Raw genomic sequence first — 16,742 nt, 5'->3', positions numbered from 1 at the left:
CTCCAGGCCCAACACTCTCACTGCCCTTGAAGGAAAAGCAAAGAATCTATATCTACATCTTCCCATAGATCTTTTAATGAAAATGTACCAATTAGTTAATGAATTTCTTTTTACATCTTGTTGGTAATCTGGCCAATATCCATTGCTCTCAATAACTAGGACAGTCTACCTTCTTTTACTTCCATTCATTTCCTCAGTTACCTTCCTTACGGTGTTTTGGAACATGAGTAATTGTCTGAGATACATTGCCAGCTACTCACACTCACCACACATCTTTCTACTACCCTTTGGGTCACTTTTAGATTTGATTCTTCAGAAACTACTGTGTTACAAAATTCATAGACATATGCCACCATCAAGGGATCATTCATATTAAAAAGGCATGTCTTTGTGCCAAGGAAAAGCCAGGCACAATATCCCAAATGCAATCTTGCCAACTCCATTTTATTTATTCCACTGTGGGTCCACTGTGGGCCTTCTCTGCTTGTTCCAAATATATGTTATGTATGTGTGTGTGTATATATATATATATATATACATATATATACACACACATATAAATCACTCATAGAGTGATGACTTGACTTGCATGTGAATTTGATTTAAGTGAGGCAGAGTTACACAAAATTGTCAGCCTCGCTATTTCTTCCAGAGTTATTGAAGCCCAGCAAGATGAAAGCCAAAACAACTGGTGTTAGTCCAGGATGCAGTGGATGATGTTGGTGTATTTGATGTCTCACCAAGCTCTAAGCACTTCATAGTTCCTCCTTCAACCACTTTCATGGCTATTAGAATAAACTGTTCTCATCTGACCATTCCACTGAGGTAAGTCTTCACATGCTTGGAGTAGACATCACTTTTAACTCATCACTAGGTCTGAAGCCTGTTAGTTAACCTCAACTGGTTTAGCCTTTCTGTTGAGATATTTTTACCAGGGGGTGACCACTGTGCATCTACAGTTTCTTGGGGTCTCAGGTTGGCTGACAGGCAGACACCAAAGATGGATGAGCAACTCTGAAAAGGGCTCAGAAAGCCGTCACTCCCAAAGTTCTAGTACTGACAGACTAATTCAATGGACTGGTCCTCTAATTGCATGTCAGAGTCTGGACAACAGACTATCTTTATCCTTTTCTTTCTTCCTGTCTGAATTATTAGGTCATTCTCTTTTGCAATCTTGGATCTCATTAAGAAGTCAAAAAATTGCCTCAGGATCAATACAAACAGCAAAATGTCCTCCATAAATGGGAGCAGCATTTGGAAGACCTCAGTGTCTATAGCTATGATGGCAAACCTATGGCCAAAGACGGCATACAGAGACTTCTCTGTAGGCACACATGCTGTGGCCCACCAGAGTTGTTACTAGAAAGACAGAGGGACTCAGGTGGAGCTGCTCCCTTCCCCATCTTCACCATGCTTCCCCTTCCTTCTGCCCAGCAGTCCAATGGAAGTACTTACTCCCTCCCCTGAGAGGAGCACTAGGGCTACTCTCCTCTCTTTCTCCCTCCCCTGTTTGGGGTAAGGTCAGGGTGGGGGCGGCGGCACTTGATCTTTGAGGGGCGTGGCAGGGCACAGAGTCTCTAAAAGGTTTGCCATCACTGGTCTATAGGGAATCTTGAACTACTTGAACTCAGTTTACTCTGTAACCACTTTCTATATACAGCCATCTCCCTATTTTACCATCTTGATGGTAATAGTCAGAGAGTCACTGAACAAAGTTATCTCTGTGGTTTTAACTATGAAGGAAATCTTGCCCGATCTTAAAAAACTCAAAAAAGACTGGTTTTTAGAAAAGAGCCTTTAAATCTCTATTTTGCTATGCCAAAATTAAGAGAACAGACTTGAGGGAATAAATACACCAAAAAAAAATAGAGATTTTGTGACTGTAAAGATGTGGTTCCCCATAGGGTCACTGTTTGTGAAAGCCTACCTCATTCTCTTTATATCCACCAGGAGCCGTGGCTGCTAGAGGATGTAAAGCTGTCATCTTCACCAATCCTAATGGATGAGCATGTCTCATGCTCACCACATCAAGGTTAGCTCCAGCCAGGCTTCACTCCATATCCTGGCCATCTTACCATCTACTCTGCTCCACAAGGTATATCCTTCCTCCCTGCTTGCCTCTAAAATATGGTCTAATCTAAAATCTAAACATAGTCAAATCAATTCAGCCACTGCTATTAGAAAGGGTACATCAATCATTGTACCTTTGACTCCAAAACAAAATACCCCTCCTCACATACCACATGTGTTATTTCTTCCATGTAAGCTCCTTAAAGGCAAGAGAGGCTTCTTCCTTTTGTTTTCCTACCCTTACTGCTTAATCTAAAATAATTTTTAATAAATGTTTATTCACTCATTTCTTCATTCATTCATTATCCATCCATTCATCCCATATAACATAAGAAGACATAAGAAGAATTAGCCCTGGTGCTAGCAATTCCACTGTACCTAAACAAAGACCACCACTCTGGAAGAATCCTGGGTCACAGCTATACACACAACGACCATTCTGCAGATTCTTCGCAGGATCTTGGCAGAGGTCACAGTGGTCTGGAGACTCAGAACAAGTAAGGCAGTCTGGGTGGCAAGGGACTGAAATCAAGAACAAAAGGAAGCAGTAAGTAAAGGCCCTGTGTTTTGCCTACACGGCTGGCCCTCCAGGCAGAAGACAGCCATCAGATAACCAGAATGTAAGGAGAACAAACACAACAAAAATTCATTGCTATGAAAAAATTCCAAAGTGCTTTTTCCTGATAGCCTCTGAGTACTAACATCATCCAGATGCAGAAGATAATACTAAATACATATTCACAAATTGCTCCTTTTGCTTTGACTCATAGGATAGAGAATCAGGAATGACCAAGTTCCAAAATAAATATGTTTTTAAATCATTTAGAAAATAATTTATTTTTCATTAAATAGTCTTACTATTTGAACTTAAAGATAACATGAGTGTTTAATATTGAAACCAACTTTACACATTTTATGACTCACTGACATCACCATCTCTTTGGATTTGGAAATTAGCAAGTACTTGGTTGTCAATGTAGTTTTAATTATGATCATGAAAGTGATGATGATGATGATGAACAGAATGAAGGAAGAAGAGGAGGAAAAAGAGAAGAGTTAGTGTTGTGGAGCAGTTCATTTTTAATATGTTACACATCATCTGAGCCTCACAACAACCCTGTAAGGGGAATGCTATAGATGTAGACTAAGAGATGTTAAATGACTCACTCAGAGGCACACAGCTAATAAACATCTTGGGCAGGATGGGAACCCACCCTTCTAGACTCCAAACCCAGCGCCCTCTGCTCCAGAGACTGCCTCTCTAAAATAATTGCATGCTAAACACACCAATGTGTTTTTAGTGGGAAGCCCACTTGAGGCATTTTTGTGAAGGCAACCTAATTAAGTCATAAAATTGCTTTCCATTCTTGAAGCTATATTAAGTGTCGCACTACAATTAGCCACAATAAGTTAACCACCACAAAAACAGATGCCAATATAAAAAAATTAGCACCTACAGATGAAAACTATTAACTGTGAAAGGCAAATCAAAAATACCACCTATCTGCATATGAGCAAAATGCTGTGCAGACAAAACGATCCTAAAAACTGCTAGCAATCATTGGCTTTATAAGGACAAATTATCCCAGCTATAACATGAACAACCTGCCAAAAGATTTATTGGACTTTAGTTTAGTTTTTTGTTGTTGTTATCGTATAGCAATACCTGCTATTTCACTGGCATGGGGAACTCCTAGTGTGTTCATTCTCATTAATTGATTAATCAACTCAGCTCCTGGTAAATTGAAAGCAGGGGTGGAAACAAATAGATATGATATTTTGAGAGCAAAAAAATTCTTACATTTTAAAAGATTAACTTATAAGGGGCCCCCCCCCAAAAAAAATCACTTTTTTCTAATAGTTCACCTTAAAAGAAAGAGCAACTAAAAGACTTTTGGCAGTCATTTCTGCAACCTTAAAAGAAAAAAAATCCCTGTGTTATGCCAGTTTAATTGAATTACCCAAAGACTAATGGCAACTTGAGACGAAATAAATTGGTTCACATTAACACTGAGGAAACAAGGGTGAGAAAATAGCCCAGAGGACTGTCTTTGGATTTTGTGACCATGGCCATCACTCTGCAGAAATACTAGCTAAATTGTACTCACCTGGTTTGCAAGCTGGGCAGCACTGTCCCATCATTTCTATTGCCAAGGTACCCACTGGACAAAGGAGGCAGGAGGGTTGATAACAAATTACTTGGGCATCTTGGCATTCACACATTTTGCAAGGACCATCATTCCACCTTTCTCCCTCCTACATGAGAAGAAAAGGAATGAACAATGTTATGAAAAGACTTTCAGTTCCTGCTTCATTTGCCAAGAAACTGAGATACAGATTGGGGAGTTGAGGGTAGGGGACAGTCTGAGTATTCACAGACAAATTGTTGAAAGTATACCCAGGCAAGAAGGGGGCTCTGTGGATAGAGAGCCAGGCCAGGAGATAGGAGGTCCTAGACCTAAATCTGTTCCCGGACACTTCCTAGCTGTATTAGCTTAGCTCTTTCCATTCTTCTGCCTTGGAACCAATACATGGTATTGATTCTAAGACTAAAGTTAAGAGTTATTATTTTTAAGTATATGAATATCACCCCCTAAAGTTTCTTAACTTGGGATCTACATATCTGTTACAGAGGTGGGCAGGGGTGGGGAGCAGGGAAGAGAGACAGACAGAGGGAGAAGGAGATGGGTAGACAGATGAATAGACAGAGACAGACAGATAGGAGGAGAGAAGAAAGGAGGAAAGAAAGGAACAAACGTAGAAACAAACACAATTACATTTCAATATAATTTGCTTCCTTTTATGTATTTTATTTTATGCATCTAAAAACAACATTCAGAGGAAGAGTTTATTTGTTTGGCCAGATTGCCATGGATGTCCTTGGCATAAAATCGGCTGAGAATCCCTAGTCTCAAGCCATCACGGATGACTCTTCATAAGCAAAAAGCACATGAACATGACTCTTATTCTGCTCAATTGGAGAGTACATTAAGCAGATTTTCCAGTAATAATCAAGGGGAATTTCACTGGGAAATATCTGTAGCTTTACTGGGACATTAAAGCCTCTGTGTACTTAAAATGCCTCTCTAGGTTTGATTTCTAATGTCTGATGCATGTGCCATGTGCTGTGCCAAGTGCTTTCCAATTCTGAAATACTCTGTGTGTTCAAGCAGATGATGCTAATGAAAATGTGTGTTCTGTCGCAGGATCCAGAACATTTTTTAAAATATGATTTCACTTACCCTCATAATAGCCCTGTGACAATGGATAAGTGGTAAAGGCCATGAGTAGGATATATGAGAGCAAACAGAAAGGAAGAAGAGGAAAGAATGAGGAGGTTTTTTTTAATTAGATGATGTTAAATTCTCTACTGAACCAACCAATCTGGTGTATCAGAGCTAGGTGACATTATTTGGTCTGCTAGATGGAAAATAAAAACTGTCCTGCAAACAGAAACCTTTTTAAAAATGAATTTCCAGGTGAAATGGAAGGCCATAGCCAGAGACTCCAGACTTCCCTCCTGCTTCCATTTCCCAACTATTCCATAAGTGAACTCTGCAAGCACATGTGCGTGCACACACATTCTTGTATCTCCTTAGGCAAGTTAAAACTTGACAAGATAAAAAAAAAGCATTAAATAAGCAAAGGGAAAAATAAGAAATTTCCATTTTAATAGCAAGAAGGAGTTGTGAACAAAAGAAGATGCCTAGACCTTGAATAAAGGGAATGGGTGATATCTGATGGATCCAAATCTAAACTACCCTGACTTCTCCCTAGTCCCCTGACATACTTTCAGAAAAACTGATCATACATTCAAATTTTGGGTTGCCCTAGAATGTTCATGCTATTAAATAACTGTACCCAAATTCTATGTATATGTTGAAAATTAAATTGTTGCGAAATCTGTTTAGTGTCACTCAAATTTAAGAAAGGCATCAACATAAAGTGAAAAAGCATTACTAAAAAGTTTGCAAGGAATTTAAGTTATTTTTACTCAAAGATAATATTACTTGTGACAAACATATAAACCATGAAAGATATATCATATTTCAAGGAAAATATAATAGGAAATTACTGAATTGTAATTCCCGCCATGAAAATGAATTTTTTCCTATTTTGAAGGCAAAGTAAGGTCAAAGAATATAAAATCACATGACAAAAAAGTGATACTAGTAGGATTCATGTTTATTTACAGTGTTTCTACAGAAAATATTAGGATCCTTATCTTACTAAAATGAGGGCTGAGAGTCCTATAGATATTCCAAAATTCAGTTTAAAGAATTATGGATCTCCAAAACCTTTTAAAAATAGAGGTCACACTAACACCCCCCATAATAGCACTGTAAGATAGATAGGATTGTTGTCAGAAAGGAATTAGGTGATTTGACTCAAATTTGAAAGTAAAGAGTTGTTTTTTTAAAAAAAAAAAAGTTGATCTAGAAATTAGACACTCTCGTCCCAACTTTTATCAACAAATATATCACCTTGTCAGCTCAGAGGCAACAGAAAGTGGGTTCAGCTTCAACTTTGCTGAATACTAGCTATGTGATGAGGTGAGCTACTCTGGATCCCAGTGTGGTGCAGATAAAAGAACAGGAGATTAGGAAAAGACCCAAGTTCAAACTCAAACTTGGTTCTTATGGAGCCCTCAATTTCTCTGAGTCTCAATTTCCCAATCTATAATATGGGGATGCTGAGTTAAATGATTTCCATGGTCCCTTCCAGACACTGGAATAGTATAAAAAAGGTGTTCTATCATTACTACCTTTTATTATCTTCTTAGTGAGTCAATAAAGCATTTTTCATCCTTGCAAAGTCTTAATTAATAAATCTCAAATTATGAAATGTGCTATGAAAACCTACCTAACTAGGGAAAAGGTAACATAATAGAATCAATAAATATTTGGAGAGGCTAAAATATCTTTTCTTTTTTCTTCTGTGTGATGAAATAAAACATGGTGAATAAATGTGGAAAAATAAAATTTAAATACAATTTTTTCTGTCATATAATAATCACTGTCATCTTTTAAATTAAATTTTTACTATAAATATTAGGAATAAAATCAGGTCTGCTTCATTCTTATACTCACATATTTTATATGTTCTTCATAAAGACAATGCTGACGTCTTGAAACACACTCAGGACAGCATTTTCCCTCCAAGTGAATTAATTCTTCATCCTATAGAGAAATTAACATCAAATTAAAAATTCAGTGACAAAAAAGGAAGAAGTAGATTGGTTACTTGATTGGATAAATTACTCAACAGCGGCATATTTTTTCATGATTCATTTGACTGAATTCTTGGTCCCCCTACTTCAGAGTGTTCCATTTGGCACTGTATAACCATAGTTTACACTCAGGTATTACTGGAACTGAAAATGGGGTCTGAGGTCATAAATTCATATCTCCTCTCAGTCTCCACTTCAACCTCATACATTTTCATTCATTTGAAAATGTTTATTAAGCGTCTGTGATGTAGAAGACATAGTGGTAGGCCCTAACCGTATAGACACAAAAGTTAAATGACCCCTACCCTTTAATGATTTTATAAGAAGTACCAGGATAATTAAATACAAAGGATATTCAAAGTGATTTCTACAGGTATGTACAAGTAGTAACAACTCTGGGAATCAGGAAAGGTATAGTGCAGAAGGTAGTAGCTGGCTGAAGACTTGAAAGGAATTTAGAGATACGGGAGGGAGAGCATTCCAAGCATAGTGGACAGTCTGTGCAGAGAGATAGAGGTGGGGGCAAGGGAATGCTGTATACTGGGAAAAGCTTGAAGGACAATTTAGTTAGAAAAAAAAGAGTATGTGATTCCATCTTCCAGATCACTTGGACATTATTCATTCCTCTGCTGCACCAATCCCAGATGATGAAATGGCTCATCTCCTCACAAACATCTAAGCCCTCTACTTATATTCTTTTTTTTAAACCCTTACCTTCCATCATAGAATCAATACTATGTATTGGTTCCAAGGCAGAAAAATAGTAAGGGCTAGGCGATAGGGTTAATTGACTTGCTCAAGGTAGTCACACAGAGAGGAAGTGTATGAGACTGGATTTGAACCCAGGATTCCCATATCCAGGTCTATCTAATGAGCCACTTAGCTGCCCCTTAACTGAATTCTTAATACTACCTCCTCCCATGTTTTCAGGCAGCATGTCCCTTCAATGGCCCATGTCTACTTAATTCTGAATCATTCCTTATCTACTACCTTGTTTCCCACTGCATCTCTGTTCTCTACCTTGCAAAAAAAAAAAAAAAAAAAAAAAAAAAAAAAAAAGACCTTCCCCTGATCCAAAGATCCCCACACTATATCCCTCCTCTTTTTTTATACAGTTAAGTTCCTAGAAAAAGCTATCTCGAGTTCATGTCTCACCATATAAGTCTCAATAAACGCAATTCAACAAACACCAGTGGCTCCCTATTTTTCCCTAAGACCAAACAAAAAAATTCTGTTTATCACTCCAGACTCTCCACAACCTAAGTTTTCCTGCCTTTCCAGTCTCCCTTACACACCCCTCAGTCTAGCAAGGATGGCCTCATGCTGTTCTTCACATGTGATAATTCATCTTCCAACTCTTCTTGCCTGTAGGGCAGGACTCTTTATCCACTTCCCACTTACTATATTCTACATCACTACATCCACATAGCTGCCCACATACTATATTCTAATGCCTAGAATACTCTCCTTCCTCACCTCTACATCTCAGAATCCTTCATTCCTTTTAGATGTCTCCTCAGTGTCTCCTTCAGCTATTAATACTCCCACAATCACCACCAAATCACTGTGTGATGATTCTGCAAATATCCCATATTTATCTACCTGTCAATTTACTCTATTGCAATTTTCCTAATAAAATGAAACAATTTTCACTTTTGTATTTTAATCTCCAATGCCTAGACCAGTGACCAGCATACAGATGATGCCTAATAAATGCTTATTAATTTATTGCTTAAATATGCTTAGACAGGTAGGCTAGAGTCAAGGTCAAGTTTTTAATTAATGTTAAACATTTAAACAGAAAGCCATGGGAGATTCTTTTTTTTAATTGGAAATTTTTATTTAATTAATTAATTTGGAATATTTTTCCATGCTTACATGATTCATGTTCTTTCCCTCCCCTCTGACTCCCCCCACCATAGCCGATACACAATTCCACTGGGTTTTACATGTATCATTTATCAAGACCTATTTCCATATTACTGATGATTGCACTAGAGTGATTGTTTAGAATCTACATCCCCAATCATATCCCATGGGAGATTCTTAAGGCAAAGAAAGTTGGCAACTCATTTGACATAGGGAGCTAAAGGAAAAGGACCAGGGATGGTGGTAAAGTCTTAAACTTAGGTGAGTGGAAGTATAGAACTGCCCTCATTAGAAACAGGGAAATGAAAGACAAAGATAATGATTTCTGTTCAGGGGATATTGAGTCTGGCAAGCCAATGGGACATTGAGGTGTAGATAACTGAGCAGACAGATGGTGATGTGTGACTAGTGTTCAAGAGTGCAGATTGTGTACATTTTGAAGTCATTTGATAATAAATGTTCATTAAACACAGGATGGATGATGAGTTCACCAAGAGTATTTGTTTATAAAGAGAAGAGAGGGCCCAGGACAAAACTCTGGGGTACAGACTCACATTAGGAATGGGACAGGAATGATGATCCAAAAATGGGGCATGGAGAAGGAATGGTCAGATAAGTAGAAAGAGAGCCCAGAAAGTAACATCAGGTACACTAGTGGAGTAACAGATGGTCATGAATGATGAAAGCCCTATAAACCCATTATGAGATATGTTTTTTATCCTCATCAGGGAAACTAATTAATGACCAAGGTCAAGTCTTCAGCATTGGAATAGAGCAAATTTCATAAGAAAACCTAGAAATCAAACTCATGACCTTATTCTCATTACCACTATCTTGATTTAACAACCACCATTTTTCCTGAATAGTTCAAATGCATTCACACAGTTGGGATAATAATTTAGGCCTATTATTTGATTAAGTGTTATCTCTGGATACATAATTTGGTTCTAAGTAGCACTAAGAAAGACCGAGGGATTCCTATTTGTTCTAGAAAAAACAAGCCACAGCTCTGATTCTTGTCATCCAACCACTTCAAGCTGCAGCAAGGGTCCAGAAAGATATATCTTCTTGCAGTCTACAATCAATTTAATTTCCTAGTGCTGCCATCCATCTGCATGAATCTGAGCATTCATTGAAGTCAAATGTGTAGATTTTGCTTCTTGGAGTCTTGACATATAATTGCTGGGGTGGGAAAGAAACTATTTTCTTTACTATCCATCATAATTAATGTTGACCAGAAGTGATTAAAGAGCCTTTTGCGATGGGTGATAATGTGTGCAGGAGAGCCATTCAGATATGTGTTTGCAACAGAACATTGATAAGGAACAATATACACACAACCAAAGTCTCTTTAAATAAATAAATAGAAATACTTGTAAGTTGACTGTGTCTCAATAATGGGAAGGAACATGGTTCCTGTCCCCCAAAAAGCTACTCTAGACAAAGCAGGCATGACTCCTAGAGAACACTGCCAACCCAGTGCTGGTGAGATAGGGAATTTTAAATAGGAAAGCTATTTATAGTAAGAGGGCCTGAATGCCCCAGACTACTGCGTCAAAGCCATGCAAGATGGAGTGTGGCTCCGATTACAAGAAGACTCTTCCTTGGAGTACTTGCTCTGTGAAACAAAATTCAGTCTTTTTGTTAAAAGAGGATATCTGCAGAAGAGCCTAGAATGGTCTCCCTAACCCTTCCCCATCATTTTTGACTCTTTGTCCACAAGTCACAAAGGTTTCTCCCTTTTAGAAACTCCAACTGAAAAATCAATGGCACTTCTCCAAGGGAAATTCCCTCTCTCAACTCAGGTACCTTCTTGCCCTGATCCCCACCGATCTCATTTGGTTTTGATCTATGTACAACTAGTAGTCTCTCTGAAAGTGCACAATCAATTCAACAATTCATTTGATGTTACAATATAAATATACGCTAAATAAATTCATTATATATTAATTTTATTATTGATTATTATATTTATTTTAACATAATGAAATAACTAAAATCCATAAAGGTTTACGAAGCATTTTGCAAGTATTATCTCCTTTTGTCTTTCATGACAACCCTGAGAGGTAGATGTTATTATTATCCCAATTTTGTAGATGAGGAAACTGAGGCAGGTAGTGGGGAAGTGATTTCCCCAGGGTCAGACAGTTAGTAAATATCTGAGTCTGGTTCTGAATTCAGGACTTCCTTACTCCTGGGTCAGTGCCCTATGAATTCCTATACCTAGCTGCCTCACCAGAGCTAATATAAATTAAATATAATAAAATATATAAATGTAAATAAACTATCTCAAGTGAGGAAATATTGATAAAATGCTTTGCAGCCTTAAAGCACTATAAAAATTCTAGCTATATTATTATGTACAAAAATATACAAGATAATATTGAAGGGGAGCTACCATCAGAGCAACTGGAGAGAATCAGGAGAGGCTTTACAAGAGGAGGTAGTAGCCAAGCTGAGCTCTGAACAATGAGCCATTCGATAATAGAGATATGAGCACCAGACTTTTTTTAAATTAATGTGGTTTTCCTTTCTCCCTCAGAACTTATTTTGAAAGTCAATTTAAGAACAAAAAAGGAAAGCCATCATGCTGTGATAAGGACATGGATTAGAATTGCTTACATGACTAAGGATAAAGGGGAATATTTCTAGTTTGGTAAAAACCAAAAATTGTATTTATTCTGCTTTTTTTTAATGGAAAGAAAAAATACTGAGTTATTTTTGACATTCTAGGACACAGATTCCTTATTGTTGGGAATCTCATCATAATAATTCCTATGGTGATAAAAGATAGGTTGGGCTGGTTGTTTCCACCATGATGGCCATAGCTTATTAAATGGCATCTTAGGTATCCCAACAAAACTAACATTCTGGGACTTCTCTGATCCTACAAAAGTATTTTAAATCAAGTTTTTCAAGATATTCAGGATTATTTTTGCTCTTGTAACATAAGAACTTTATAAATTAAATCCTTATCCACTTAAAAAAAAAAGTCTACCCTCCCCTCTCTTCTCGTGCCCTGTCCATCTACAGCTTGGATGAAACACAATGGATGAAACACAATGGAGGATACAAGGGAGGCAATAATCCCACTGTGTTATGCCATTTTTTGTCTAACTCAATTGTTCTTACGGAGGACACTTTGACAGAAGCTTCTGGAAATTCTGAAAACAATAAATATCAATGGAGTTGTTAATGATATTTTTTTCCTCCCAGGGGAAAAAAAATACTCATTTTTGTTCTCTCTCTGCCTCCATATGTCTGGGGCTCCTTTCCATTGTTATTGCAAGTGAGATGATGATAGGAACTGAGCTGCTTTGCCTGACTGGTAAGCATTCAGAATCACTCCACCTTGTGTTGTATTTTGTTCAGGTTTCCCATGTGACCAGATTCTCCAAGAGCTCAATGTGCTACACCAGACAGGAGTCTGGTCTAAACAAGCAGTTTTGCCTTAGTGAATGATTCCTTAGATTAGACAGGTCTGAAGAGGTTCAATAAGTCCATCCCCCTGTCCCCACATGAACCACACACAATCCTGCGTAGGTAGCTATCCATCTTTAATACTTGAAGGAAAGACCTTAGTTCCTCACCTGGGTACACTTCACAGTGGCACACTCTCCAATGTGGCAAGTAACCTGACCTCGTTTGCATGTGCAAAATTCACAAGGAGAGCTCTTCCACATTTCATCATGATACCTAAGAATCCCACCAGACAAGCAGTTTCCTGTGGATGACATGCATTTGTCACAGCACTCTTTGGGATGATGTACTTTGTGCTGACCCTAGAGTAAAAGAAAGGGAACAAAGCAGAGAGTCATTGGGCAAGAAATGGGGGTCATGGGGAGAGTCAAGATTATCAATAGTGTCAATCTGTTGCAAGGTACCAAAATTGCAGGTTACTCATTTCCCATTTCTGGCCCAAACAACACAGGCAACCTCCTCTTCATCTCGAGTTAAATATGTCAGCAAACAAGATAATGAGACTATATTGAAAACATATGATCACCTCTTAAGTAATTAACATGATTCAGGGTAAAACTGTTACTTCCCCAAAATACCTTTTCACAAGTGAGTGGAGGACACTCGTGTTTATGGCATCTGGTCTCTCCTTTGTCACATACACATGTAGTACAAGCATTTTCAGTCCACTGCTCACCATGCTGTGTGAAAGAAGAAGAAAAACATAGGCTACACACAAAAACCAGGCAAAACCCAAGAGGAGAGGGAGCTGGCTGGCAATGAGGACAGCTGCCTCCCTGAGGTGCGAAACTTGTTCTCAAAGATGAAATACCCTTTAATGTTGAGAGAACGAGGAAGGAAAAAAAGTTGTTAAATCCCTTCTTGGTAAAGATATGGAACTCTGGGTACAAAACACAGCCTATTTTGTTGGATTCTGCTGGCGCTCTAGCTAGGTTTGCAGAACTGCTTTTTCTTTTCTTCTTTAATTAATATTCTGTGTTAAAAGGAATATCTCGTGGTTCAAGGAGAGGCTACATAGTTAGAAATTAAGGGGATGTGGAAAAGTCCATTAAAATTTATATGCATGCATGTACACTCATACAAATATATGTGTGCTGAAAGACAGATCTATACATGAATATAGATGAAAGAAATAGATACCGATAGAAATAGAAACAGATAGAGATGGAGAATGGATAAATGAAGAGATAGCTGATAGCAAAATCAAAAGCGATAGATACATAGAGATGATAAGTGATAAAGAAATGATAAAGAGATACTAAATATGGATAATAGATATACATAGAAATATAGATGACAAATGGATGATAGCGATACATAAACAGATAATAGAAGCAGATACATATATAATACATACATATTTGATAGAGTCAAATGATGCAGATTCTGAAGAAAATGTCACCATATCTATTTTCCTCTCATATCTCTGAAGAGATAAAACTCATCAAAATTCCTTCTAAATATCCAAGGCATTTCTAAGGCAATATGGCACCTGCAACCCATCTCTCCAGAAGACTGACCACATTTTGACTAGAGAAAGGTGAACATAAAATGAGCTGCTTGGATAAGAGCACACCATCCTGCATGACAGTATTATAGGAATGGGGCACATTATGAATGCCCAGGAAAACCTAACACAAAATCGCTTCCCAAAGTCACAGAAGGACTTGCTGAAAATGTTAAATAGCATAGAGAATGACTAGAAGGCATGATATCAAAAACTCATTTTTTGTTTGGTGGCAAGAATTTTACTTTATTATAATAATATAGAGGCTGTGAGGTACCTGTGGCTGAATTTGGAATAGGGAAATCCTGGGGCCAGATAAGTAGCTCAGTGGATTGAGAAGCAGGCCTGGAGATGGAAGATCCTGGGTTCAAATATGTCCTGAGATACTTCCTAGCCATGTGACCCTGGGCAAGTCCCTTAACCCACATTTGCTACCCTTACCACTCTTCTACCTTGGAACCAATACACAATATTGATTCTAACACAGAAGATAAGTGCTTTAAAAAAAGGAATAAGGAAATCCTTCTGCCAATGAAGATGAGCAACTTCTCTGCAATTTAAAGTCTTTGGTAATTACCTGGAGCAATGAGAGAGTCAGTGACTATTCCAGTGATGGCAAATCTATGACACATGTGCCAGCACTGACACACGTAGCCATTTTCGATGACATGCAATGGCATGTGGCTGCATACAGAGAAGTATGGGACCGCATGCCGAGGATGAAACATTTGCTATAGTGCAGTGTAGACATTCTGTACACTATAGATGACAATTCTACCTATATTAATTTATCTATTTTGGTTTATCAAATACAGTTATATATTACAATTATACATTTTTGTTATTTAAACTATAAACATCACAAAATTATGGTTTTTTTCTCAAAGTGACACACCACCCAAGTTATGCTCAGTTTTGGGGGGGAATTTTGACACACCAAGCTCAAAAGGTTGCCCATCAACTGGACTATCCCAAGGTCATAAAGTCAGGATATGTGAGAGTGAGAGGTAGGATTTGCATCCAAGTTTTTCCAGCTCCAAGGCCAGCTCTCTACATTACTCCATGTTTGCCTCAAATTTACTTAATAAAATTTTAATGAGCCTGCTCCTGGACAACAGTAAAGTAACATTGGCATCCAGAATGACAGTAAACAAATGTTCAAAGGGAACTTCAAGACTCAATTGAAGTCATTCTACTGCCAGTCATTTTCAAAACACTTTACTTCCATACAAAGCAAAGGCATTCCTGAAATCACCTTCCTTTAAGAAGCAATTGCCAATGGGTTCATCTATCGATCCATCTCCTAGTCTGTTGCTCTGAGAGCTGGTGCCAGCCAAAAGGAAGAGGCTGGTTTTATTTTATTTATTTGAATAAATCTGTCACCTCCTAGTCAGCTAGACACCCAAGGGAATTAATATTCCTTCATTAATTTAATTCATTCAACCAAAATTTTATGAATGTCTGCTTACTAGGAACACTGAAATGGACAGAAGAAATACACTTTACACATTTCCAATTATTTCCATTACTGGTATAATAGAACCTCTATCTATTGCTGCTGCCTATTTAGAAATATTATGCATATATGTGTAAATTTATCTCTATACATATATGTGTCTATATTTCTACAGATAGTAAATAGATGTACTATTGTTCAATCATTTAAGTGTTGTACTCTTTATAACCCCATTTGGAGTCTTCTTGGCAAAGATACTGGAGTAGTTTGCTATTTATTTCTCCAGGTCATTTTACAGATGGGAAAACTGAGCCAAAAGGGATAAGTGACTTGCCCAGGGACACACAGCTAGGAAGTGTCTGAGGCCACATCTGAACTCAAGGAAATGAGTCTTGTTAACTCCAGGCCTAAAATGCTATTATCCCAGCACTAATGCCTAATATATATAATATATATATATATTATATATATTATATACATAATATATAAGAGAGAGAGATACACAAATATGTAAACACATACATACACATATATATTTAGCCCAAGTCCCAAAAGATATAAGGAAAGCAATTCATAAGGTGGTTGCTACCAGAAATATTTTATTTCCTAATTCAAAATGTGTGAGCAATAAATATCTCATCTACTAGCTCACAGAACAAGGGGCCGCATGCCAGAACATTCCTTTACATTTCTAATCCCCTGCAACTTTTTCCCCCATAAAAATGTTTCTAGGAAAGAAAAAAAAGCTGCTTCTGTAGGACTTATTAATTCTGGCAGAAAGACAGACAGGCGGGCTATGAGAAGTTAGAGGAGGTTCACAGGGAAAGTGTCAGAACACATGTCAAGCCACTGTGGAGATTATATCAAAGATTACCTGGTAGATTTTCCCAGCTGAAGAGCAAGATCTGGGAAGACACTGCGGACAACATTTCCCAGGGAAGCGAACTACTTCTTCATCCTAAACATCCAAGACAGGGAAAGAACACAGAAAAAGTTAGAAATTCACAAAGTCTTCAGTGAAGCCAAGTCAAGTCAACAAGCATTTCTTTATTAAGTACCTACCACATACCAAGCATTGTGTAAAATGGAGAGGAAAAAAAAAAGATGTTTTCTAGAAACAAGCACTATCA

The 16,742-nt window shown here is 37.7% G+C and overlaps 1 protein-coding gene across 1 annotated transcript in view; it reads right to left on the bottom strand.

Moving 5' to 3' along the window:
* FRAS1 (Fraser extracellular matrix complex subunit 1) overlaps window positions 1-16,742 on the bottom strand; it is a 545,529-nt gene that overhangs the window by 312,181 nt on the left and 216,606 nt on the right. The window contains exons 7-12 of the mRNA XM_044681606.1: window positions 16,487-16,570; window positions 13,228-13,329; window positions 12,760-12,951; window positions 7,161-7,250; window positions 4,179-4,326; window positions 2,449-2,592 (exon numbers count right to left, since the gene is read on the bottom strand). Coding sequence (XP_044537541.1) covers window positions 2,449-2,592; window positions 4,179-4,326; window positions 7,161-7,250; window positions 12,760-12,951; window positions 13,228-13,329; window positions 16,487-16,570 — 760 coding nt within the window. The remainder of the gene's footprint in view (window positions 1-2,448; window positions 2,593-4,178; window positions 4,327-7,160; window positions 7,251-12,759; window positions 12,952-13,227; window positions 13,330-16,486; window positions 16,571-16,742) is intronic.

Source organism: Gracilinanus agilis, chromosome 6 (genome assembly GCF_016433145.1).
Source record: "Gracilinanus agilis isolate LMUSP501 chromosome 6, AgileGrace, whole genome shotgun sequence".
Taxonomy (NCBI): Eukaryota; Metazoa; Chordata; class Mammalia; order Didelphimorphia; family Didelphidae; genus Gracilinanus; species Gracilinanus agilis.
This window is presented reverse-complemented; position numbering and strand designations above follow the sequence as displayed.